The 11,304-nt window shown below is 38.8% G+C and overlaps 1 protein-coding gene across 2 annotated transcripts; it reads left to right on the plus strand.

Moving 5' to 3' along the window:
* The first annotated feature begins 6,402 nt into the window (after nt 1-6,402).
* On the plus strand, nt 6,403-9,375 carry gadd45aa (growth arrest and DNA-damage-inducible, alpha, a). Of its 2 annotated transcripts, none has more exons than XM_046408238.1 (4): nt 6,403-6,455; nt 7,648-7,749; nt 7,925-8,150; nt 8,487-9,375. In XM_046408238.1, exons 1-4 carry the CDS (start codon nt 6,418-6,420, stop codon nt 8,598-8,600), a joined length of 480 nt encoding a protein of 159 aa, XP_046264194.1. In that variant the 5' UTR covers nt 6,403-6,417; the 3' UTR covers nt 8,601-9,375. The 2 variants fall into 2 exon arrangements, with proteins under 2 accessions (XP_046264194.1, XP_046264193.1); XM_046408237.1 differs by lacking the exon at nt 6,403-6,455 and adding an exon at nt 6,892-7,095.
* Nucleotides 9,376-11,304: the final 1,929 nt, after the last annotated feature.

The following is an 11,304-nucleotide window of genomic DNA, read 5'->3' on the forward strand; positions in this document are numbered from 1 at the left end:
AGTGTTAGTTGTAGGTGTTATCCTTGGGATAATATGTACAAACTATGTAGGTAATAATTAGCATAAGCAAACAAAGACTTCAAGGTCATGTCCCTGTACTGAGATGAGCAAAGTATAAAATTGCAAATAAAGAAAACATTTTGTGCATGTCGGTCCTGCAGTGTTAACTGCTCACATACTCACAGAAACCACCAGCTTGTCTCTCTTTTTCTCTCTCTCTCTCTCACACACACTCTCTTGTATCAGTCACGCAGTAGCTCAGTCACCCTTATCCTGATATCAGCTTGAGTCAATACAAAAAGGAATTTTAAAAAACCTTCAAAATTTGCTCATATTAAAAACTATCAAATAATTCTAATGTCTGCGTTCACATGTTTCAATGCCAAGGCTTCCTATTGTCAATTCAGGTTTTATTTCAGATGCCAAATAAAGTTAAAATTCTAGCCTGAAACACCAACAGTGATCAACCAACTTTTACACTTAGTAGGCTAACTTCAGTAGATATCTCTGTACTGCAATACATACACATCTTTGACATATTGTCATTTTTCTCATTCTGTTGATATCTCAAGGAGACTGAATCGAATGCAACTGGACTTGGTTATATGTCTTTGAAGATGATTCGCCTCATTCAAGAGGTTTCATTAGTTCATGCTCATCTACACTAGACTGGGCTAGTCTGGCCAGCTGGTGGGGAGACCCAAGTATTTTGCCTCTGTGGAGTCACCATCCAGGCCACTGACACTTCGTTGGAGCTCCAGGGTGTGGCAAACGGCCATAGTTGTCTTTAGTAAGGTCGTTGGAGTCACCTTCATTAGTTTCACCTTCTACTGTAACGACTATTGTTGGGGTCATTAGAGTCAGATGGAAACCATTTGCAATCGATACCACCTATAGATCAGTGGACTGGTCTAACACACATATCAGGAATGTGTCTGGCTTTAGTTACACATGAATGTACAAAACGGAAATATGATAGAAACATAAAGCATATAAAACACCTTAAAGGGTCACAAAAAGACACGATTGGGGTCACTATTAGTGTTGGCTACCCAGAAAAAGCAATCCATTGCATGTTGATTAACAGATCAAACAACAATAACAGTTATCACATTAACTGCTATTTTCATGTATTTCTTGAAGTCATACTAGTAAGTCAGGACTACACGTGGAACTTGCTTCTTTTTATTAATATTTATTTAATTTTTCAGTAACAAAATTTAAACAGAGTGCATTTCACATTTCATTGTCTGGCTGAATGCTTACTGCATACACTAAGTATCCTTTTCTGTCACGAGAAGCAATTATAAAAGAATCCATGTCATAAAACCCACCACCAAAATTTACAACTGCTGATTTGCAAGTGTGGATATGCAGACTAACCTTGTGAACAATTTATATCTGCAATGCCACGCTGAACAAGCCAACATTTTGAAATCAAAATAACTATGATAATTAGCAAGAGAATTTACATGAAATTCAGACTTTAAAATTTATGCAAAAAATGAAAGTTTAATGAACTCTGATCTTCTCTTTACTACTTACAATCAATTTTCCTGTATACACAATAAATGTAGGAACAATGTTACATAAATTCACAAATGTGAAATTTTGCTACATGCAGTCAAGAACTGCACTCAGGTCATCTGGTGTGCTAAACACAATCAGTTTCTGTGAAGAAGAACAAAATTAGCAATTATTATCATACTATTAATTACTAAATGTACTCTAATGGCCTTTTCAGTTTCAGTATAAAAACTTAAAATTACCAGCTTTGGTAGACTGAACTGGCCTTTCTTTGGCCACCTACATAGCTACGAACTGATGCTGCGTATAAAGACATTATTCTTAAATACGTTTTCAGGCCATTTGGTCTTATGGTCAAACAAGAGCAGTATGTGGAATACAATATCCTGTAATTTCTCTGTCCTGCTGAACTCCAATATTACAAAAAAAACTTTTATAAAATGTCATATCATATACATTCACCTTTTATTGCAAATACTGCAAAATAACAGTTCATTTACAGTGATTTACCTAAAATAATGTTAAATTACTTTATCCTTGGCAGTAAGCCTTAGTGATGACCTGGGTGAACTATACTATCAGTAGACACGCTTACCTATCTCAGTGTTCCCAGGGTTATTGCCATACCATGGAGAAACCACAGAGGAGTCATAAAAACTGAAAGAAGAGCAAGACATACTCCAATGGCATGACCCCACCAGGGCTACTGGTAGGTGTTGTATTTCAGAGGGGTGAATTTAACCTGAGAGAATAGTAATATGGCCTATTAAAACAGAAGAGACATACAGGAAACATTAAATGAACCACACAAAGTTTTGTCAAAAGAAACATGTTTTGTCTTTTCACTCCAATTTTGTTAGCTGAATGTTAGTCTTGATATTACAGCACACCATAAATATACTTATGGCACAGGTATGCTGTCAAGAACCTCCAACAATATTTCATATAAATGGAGGGGTAGTGGCCAATCATTTCCTTTTTTTGTTGTAATATTTATCAGCACCTTTCAGACAGACAGCCATATTAGTTATACCAATGTTCAAACCATGTGATCAAGCTCTGTTCATTCATCTGCAATATAATTATTATAGGATACAACAGGAATTGCTAGTGCAGTGTGGAAGAACATTTGAGAAGTCAGTCACATGCTCAAACATGAAACACTGACAACTCCTAATCTGATCTAAGTCTTTTCTTATTGTTAATTGTAGCATTATTGGTGGCTTATATAATGTAATATACTTCCACTTCTGCTTGCCCTTGAGTAAAACATAAAATTAATGATTTTTTAAAAATTAAAAATTTGTGTTGGAATGACTGTCAGAATTCTCACAGAACTGAAGAAGTTCTGAATATTCACATAACGCCCCATCTGAATATTTCTTGGCCAGAAAGCTTTTCATAGTGGTCTCTGTGACTTTTGTATGCGAGTGACTTCAAGATGCAATTCAACCCATGAATAACAGCAACATCTGATACATGAAGGAGTCTAAACATAAGCTATTGAATGTGAGGTTTTGGTAGGTTTACATGTTCAGTATTAAATACAATACAACAAGTGCGACAAGATTGTATATGTTGATAAACTGTGATTAATTTTGACATCAAGTTTATGTTTATGAAAAAAATTTTGACAAAAAAACACCTCAGTGAGGGGATTTTGAAAAGCAGAATATGTATATTACAAACACACTTCCTGATGTCTTGACTCCAAACAGAAGTAACAGATGATCAAGCTTAAGAGAAGACATCTAACCAACAGATAAAACTCATCTCTTCAGTTCCTCCAGACAAACCAAAGATTCTCCCCCGTGTATAGAAATAAAATTCTGCTTGGATATGGTAGCACCTCACAATAAGGATACATCAACATTAATTAATGTGGTGTGTATGAAGTGTATGAAGTTCTCTTCATTACTTGAGATCCTAACATTTCTTTTTATTTGAAGTGTCCGTAGTAGAAACAGGGTGTGTATACAGCAGTAGTGGTAGAAATAGGACAGGAATTAGAAGCATTAAATGTTTTATTGAAATTGTTGCATGTATAAATTATGTTCATTTTGCAGATGTGGTAGGTGCCTCTCAGCTGGGGTTGAATGGAAGTAATATATCATGCATTTTGCACAGGTGTATCATGTGTCAGAGAAATCAAACTTCAGAGAAAGACTCTCAGAACAGTAGCAATGCTTCTTAGCTTGAGATGCTTGGCTTATTTGGTACTTTTCCTGCAGAAATAAAATAAAATGTTGGCTACACTGAATATTATTTGATCTATTCCTCTATCTTTTCCTTCTATCTTAATTTCAGATAGCCTAACGTAGAGTTATGTGTTGTACTGTATATTGTTCGACACGTTATGTTCATGTAACAGTGATTTCTGTGCCATCCCCAAGTCACTTCTGGATCCCACCTTTGTAAAAGTCAATGAAAGTGGTCCACAGCAGACATGAAGTCCACTTCAGGGTCAAAGCGACGACCACTGAGCTCCTTCTTCATCTGGAGGAAGAGAAAGTCGTCTGAGAGTGCCACCCTCCCCTAGTGTTGCCACCATGTCCTAGTGGATCCTCCTTTGGAGATAGTGCCTTGAGACTGAGGTAGTGTGTGAGCTGGGAATGTAATGTAATGTATAATGTAATGTTTTTTTCTCTTTCTCAACGGTGTCTTAACAAGTTTCAAGTACAGTAGCTGGGAGGATCCATTACAGAAAATACTGAATGAGTATACATAAAGTATACACATATAAAAACAGAGTACAATTAGTGTAGAAAGAGAAATAGATATGAAACAGAATGTAAATGGCAATAAAAAGCAAACCAACAGAAGGTATAGCAGGAATAAGGTGCAAATGTTTATTAGGCCTCTCGTCCGTAGTCAGCTGGGATAGCCCCCCAGTGACCCTGACGGATAAGCGGTATAGACAATGGATGGATGTTTATTAGGCAAATAAATACCTAAACAGAATGTAAGAGAAATAAAGGATGTAAAACAATAAAAGTATAAGAGAAAGAGGTGCAGCAGCAGTAACAGGTGTTTCGGATGTTTACTGTTTCACACATATATTTACATATATATGTATAGCATACATATATATATGTGTATAGCATATATGTAAATATATGCTATACATATATGGATATATATGTACATATAGTTGAAAGACATATGTAGGGGGTGAATTTCGAATGTGCACATATGCTGGAAAATATATGTGACATAGATAAAATAAAATCTATGTTCATATATTTTCTTTCCGTGTGAGACGGCAGCACATGATGAGTTAATAATCAGCAAAAGACATGAAGGGTGCAATAAGCAGGGAAACATGCGAGAACTGGTGCACGAACCCAGTTCATCTGCATGAGGTGTGCTATTGCTGCCTCCTACTGGACAGTTCTGGAACAGCTGGGACAATCTTAAATTCAGCTTCATTGTCTGCCACCATGAGGTAGACCTAAACATTCAATTAAACCAAAGTGAAACCACAAAAACAGAGTAAAAATCATATTAAGCTAGTTATTATGGTTAATGTGTGTTTAACAGTGAGTTGTGTGAAGTGACCTGGAGAATGACGTGGAGCCAACTAGCCTCAGATAGGTCCTGCTAAAGTCAAAGAGCCCAAACAGAAACCACTGTGCACTGAGAGAGAGAATTTCTGTCATGTCTAATGCTCTGTTTTTCTCATATACACCCATCAGCCACAACACTGAAACCACTGACAGCTGAAGTGAATAACACTGAGCATATGTTTTCAATGCAGACGGGGGCATTGTAAGCCACGGCAACAGCTCTTCCCATCATCAGCAGACAGTTTAAGCAGTATATTGTGACTGAGTGTGCACCCGTGTCTTTTCTGGGTGAGTTTTGAGTGCAGCCACCAAGGGGCAGCATAACATCCCGTAACACAAGCACTTCCCTGTGTCAGTTCTTTGCATGGCGGTGATATGAACTGGCTTTTTGAATGCATTTACCATAAACAACTAATCAACTAATTATTTAATTTGCAACTACTCTGACAGACACTTGATTGTTTTTAAGCCATTTTTCACTCAAAGGAAAAAGCCAAATCTCCATTGCTAAGACAGTACATCAACTTGGGCCTTCAAAAACCGTGACAGGAATTTTATGCTATTTCACATACAGAATGACTAATCAATTAATCAAGAACATATTCAGCAACTTAACTGGGAGTGAAAATAATAGTTAGTTGCAATCCTTATATAATCCTCAACATCCAGATACTTCTCAGTAAATCAATAAATCAATAAATCTCAGTTGAGCTCAAAATGGAGGTCATGAAAATTTGTTTAGTGTATATTATCGTTCTTGTTATATAGTTGGCTTGTGAAATGCATCATATATTGCATTAAACACTGCATGGAAATTCACCAGAGGCAATTTAATGCATATGAAAATGAACTGCTTGAATCACTGCACTGTCCATTGATGTTTACTCTCTCCTACTTTTATTCGTTTTGCCCATGCGCGATCTCATTCATTAATCTCATCCTCATTCATTTTTTAACTTACATTGACTAAGAAATTAAACAAAATCCAACACTGGTGCTACGGCTTCTTTCATATTTAAATTTTTATTTCAACTTGTGTGAGGACTTGTGTGACAATTTTCGTCTCAGTACACTTTGTGGATACAGTAACTGGAATACAGCGCTAAATGAAGGATAGGAAAAAATGTGTATTTTGTGGAAAAAGTACTGAGGGATGATAATGTCTTTAACCCTTTAAACAGTGTGCGTTAGTTTGGCACCCTGCTCCCGTCTTATTCGCGCCAGTCCTTTGGATCTCGCGCGCCGTTTGAAGGAGCACTGGCTGCGGCACGCGCGACAGCGGACCAATCAGAGCGCAGTTTCTCCACAGAAGCGTCCCGTTGCCATGCGTCTGAAATCTGTCCTGTCCTGTCAGCAGCGAGGGTGAGTTCTGCAACAAGTTATTCGTTCATCACTTTATTTAATGCTCTGCAACAAAGATGAATTCACTTTTCGCGATACATTTCAACTGTAGATTCCTTTTTTTTCATTTACCGGTTGTTGTTACGTTGTCAGAATCATTGTAGACCTGTCAAATTAGTTGTGTCTTTGTCTCCACTTTGTGGGGATAAGACATGCAGAGAAGTACAATTAACTTTAAAGCTGTGCACAAGCTATTGTAAAATGGACAGCGGTGTGTTGTAGTCAGGCTGTTAAATAAATCTTTATTTTGCTCGAAATGTTAGTGGCCGGCAGGCAGCTGTAGTTACGGGAGTAAGCAAGTTGGAGACTGTTGGAGACACGCCTGTTACTGTGTCCATCCAATCCCGTGCCCGACAGATTAGCATACCACCAATGACCACAGCTATGCAAATATTCCCCTGGCTTGTATTATCTCAGGCAGTTTTAATGTGAAGTTGCCAGATTTATCTCTCAGTTGCAGCATAGTGGACTGTAGATAAAGTGGGTGTTTAGTCGAGAAGATACCAGGATAACTACTATACTGTCGTTGCTCTAAGGTGGATTCGGATTTTATGTACAACATGACATTTGAGGAACTCAATGGGGATTATTCTCAAGAAAGGTAAATAATACGGATAATGACTTACTACAGTTCTAGTGTAACAGATGCATATTTAATATTACTGATGTGAACCTGCTAGCTGTTTAAAGCCAGGATACAAGTGTTTGCGTGCAGCCGCACTACATGCATTTAATAGACTAATGCGCGATTAAAGCATTTAGGGCTAATTTTAAAGCTTTTTCTCTGCTGACCACTAACTAAGACATTATTATTGAACGCACAACTGTTACTCTGAGGCAGCGTCGCGAGATAGTCTCCACTCGTCGACAGCTAGCAGTTAGCTAACACAACGCTGCACGCTGGTTAAAGGTGGAATAAAAGTATCACAGTACTTTACATGACAGTCTTAAATGTGGCGTTTCACTTACTCATGGCTGTCAAAAACCATGCAGTAATTACAATTGAGAACAGATAGCTTTTCGGTGGCGAAAACAACTGGTGCACATCTGTCAGTTGAGCTTGAGACGATGCCGGTGGTTGTTAGCTTGCAGTTCGGCTAACGTCAATGAGGAAAGCGAAATTAACATCAAATTATTTGTTTCTGTGCTGCAGAATGGATTCAGTGGCGAAAGCCTTAGAAGAAGTCCTCACCTCTGCGCTACCACAGGGCTGTATTACAGTCGGAGTCTACGAGGCTGCCAAATCACTCAATGTGTAAGTACAACGTTATATCGGCTAACACTTACTGGCTTTTTGACAGTTGTTAAAGGTCTTTTACACATCCTCTAATAAACATGTTTGATAGACTTACATCTAGCAGGACACTCACTGTGACTTTTTAAATATAAATGGTCTAAAAACATCCATTTTCTTTTCCTTCCCTTCTCAGAGACCCTGATAATGTGGTTTTGTGCATCCTGGCCACTGATGATGATGATGTGAAAGATGTGGCCCTGCAGATCCACTTCACCCTCATTCAGGCTTTCTGTTGTGAGAATGACATCAACATCCTGAGAGTCAACAACACCCGGCGCCTTGCTGAAATACTGGGAGGAGGAGGAGGTGGAAAACAGAGTGGGGGAGAGCCGATGGACCTACACTGTGTCTTGGTCACAGTAAGTATCCTTTCCCATCAGCCTACATGTGTTTTTTACCGAAAAGAGTCTTCTAAGGATGATGTTTTTATGCTTTTATTTTGATGCATATGCACGTGAGTGAAACTCTGTTCAAGGAAGAACTTGCCAGTACTTGTTCTTGTGCATCTGGTAAACATGTTTTTCACTCCTCCCTTAAATGACTTCTTTGGAATTTCAGCAGAGGGAAATACCTTGTATTTGCATATGCACACAGGACCTATTTGTAGTTTAGAGCAATGGAAAGCACATGAATGGTTATTCATGGAAAGGGAAATTGATGCCTTTAGATAAATTATTGTCTTTTTTTTTTTCCAGAGCCCACATTCTGCATCATGGAAGGACCCCGCTTTGAGCAAAGTGAATCGGTTCTGCAGAGAGAGTCGCTGTATGGATCAGTGGGTTCCCATCATCAACTTGCCTGAACGATGAACTGTATAGCCACAAAAACCTGTGAAAGGACTCTTATCTGCACAGGAAGAGTGGTGTGAACCCTGATGGACACATTACCACCAAGAGATCAAATTCCAACGTTCCACTGTTGATGGGGAAAGAAAAAATTTGGAGGAAAAAAATGTCTCTGCTGTCTGCATGGGATGTATTTAAAAGAGAAAAAAAAACGCTGGGGGATGGATTTCTACTTTGGACAGAACTGTTTGGAGTTAAGTCTGTCAGCTTTGGCACTTAAGATGAGACAGTGAAGAACTTGTATGGTCATGAGTTGGAAATTCAAAAAAAAAAAAGCATGTGTGTGCTTTTTAATGTGAAGCCTGACACTGTGCAGAAGGATTATATCATGTGTGTGTGGTAAAGCCTCTGTGACGAGTCAGAAAAGTGTGGAGAAACCAGAAAATGGAGCTGTTGAGTGGACCAAGGCCTCGGCCTCTCTCTGCAGAAACAAAGCACTTGTTGAAACACTGGACATTTTGCAATTTCACTCATTTGATTTAAATTGTTAGAGTTGACGTTGCTATTGTCGTAATTTAAAAAGGGAAGGGCTACACATCCAGTGAAGACATTCTGTATATTTAGTGTTTCCTATGCCAGCTGTTTTTTGCCACAAGTAAAATAATTCATTTGTTACAATTTAAGTTATTTCTAATGATATTTAAGTGTATTTATGTTTCATTTTTTACCTTAACTATTTGCAAAATCTGAATACTTATGTATTGCTGTCAATAAATAATATGTTTTTTTGAAGCGAGAACTACGTCTTTCACTTTTTTTTTCACTTCTGGAAATTTTAGCCAAGCAGAGCTGGACTCTGACCTTTAGCAGTTGCAGCTGTAAAGAGGAGTCACGTGCAGATCACAGGGGTCATGTTGGCCTCTGTGGCCTCAGTGCCATCTCTGAGCTGAAGAGAACAATAATCCTCAGCGCTCCCTCTGCACAGGCTTCTGCCTCGGTCAGCAGGACCATGTTCATTCATGCAAACAGGTTGCCTTTTCACCGATTCCCAGTGATTTGTTGGACAGTTTAGTTTGCCTTTTCACCAGCTGACATGCTAGAATTGTGACAACTTAGAGCATGTCACAACTGCACACATGTTGCACAGTTAAGGACAGAATATGGACAAATAACACCAATATTTCACATGCTGTATTACAAAACGTTTTCATAAGGGAATTGACGTTTCACCGGGTGTTTTCATGCTATTTGCGTCGCTGCCTGCTCCTGCTCACGGGAACAGACAATGTGGCGTAGCTTACTGAGGAGCACATGACTACAACTGCTCGGAAAATTTTATAAATGAGGCACTGGCATGCAATGTGTTGTGCAAGCCACTCTGAGCTCCTCCTCCACTCCCCCGCTCCTTTCCTTTTACATACACAGGTGATCTTGCTGGAGTTGAATGTCAGTGATGTCACAGCGCTGATGTAAGATAGGCAATCCCCGCTGAAAACGCAGAGTCACGATCATGAGAAAAGAGAAGGCAGAGGCCGTCCTTGAGTAGCACAACCCAGTGCAGCTTTTCATGTGACAGAAATATCATGTGACAGTTTTTAACAGTGTTAAATGAAAAGCTTTATAAAATCTGGCAGATAGGCATCATAAATTAAATTAATTGTTACGGAGCCACTGCCATTAATTTAAAGCACTTCTCACCAGTATTACTCTGCGTGTGTTTTACCACTGCATGTGTTTTCTTCCAAACATGTAGGACAAGTGAAACAGAAACTTAAAACCTCAAACAGGTTAAGCAGGAATAATGGATGGATCATAATGGATGGATCATAATGGATGGACGGATGCATGGATGGTTGGAGCAAAGTGTCAGCTACAGAGCAGCACCTTATTAACTGGTAAGGATTCAGGGTCACACTCAGTGACACACCTGAGAGGGCTGTTCTTCCTACTCACTACTCACTTCATTACCCAGAAGCCCCCACAGTGGACATTAGTAATAATAAGGGAAATGCACTTAAACTGCCACGGCTACTACAGCATATTAAACAGAATCAAGGTCTTTAAGTATATTGTATGGGGCAGTATGCACTGTACTAATGGAGTTTGGTCTAGACCTGCTCTAACTGGAAAGAGTAATGAGAATGAACTTTTATTGTGAATTAGCACTATATAAATAAACTGAATTCAAACTGAATTGAATTGTATCATGCTTAAGTGCTAAGGATGCACAGGAGTTCCAATAAACGCTAACATATTATAGGATGATGTAAAATGGCTCTTGAAATGACCAATGATTGGTACCTGAAATGTGTCCCTGCCCTATAAAAAGCTTCTCTGTCTCAGTGGTTTCAATTGGCACTGTATGAAAGGTTATCTGGTGTGTGACTGCAGGGTGTGACGCTGACTAATGTAATGAGGCATTGTGGTGATACAGGGAAAAAGGTTATTTTAAGACCGGAGCAGCGGAGGGCTGATGTAAGTGTTATAATGTCAGTTTAGCCTTCTAGTAAAGCCAGTCCAAAAAAGGTTGAGGTTTGGATACTGTCACGAGTGCTCACCAGCTGTGGAATGCACTGTGGGTGAAAGTTCAGGTGCAGCATTATCTCTTTAGAAAATAGAGCAGAAGTTGATGACTTGATAAGTCACGGCGCACTTTGAATTATAGTGAGCAACTTGGGTTGATTACAGAAGTCAATCCACTAAACTTTGTGTGAGGGGAAAGGTAAAC

The sequence above is a fragment of the Scatophagus argus genome, chromosome 13 (assembly GCF_020382885.2).
Source record: "Scatophagus argus isolate fScaArg1 chromosome 13, fScaArg1.pri, whole genome shotgun sequence".
NCBI lineage: Eukaryota > Metazoa > Chordata > Actinopteri > Scatophagidae > Scatophagus > Scatophagus argus.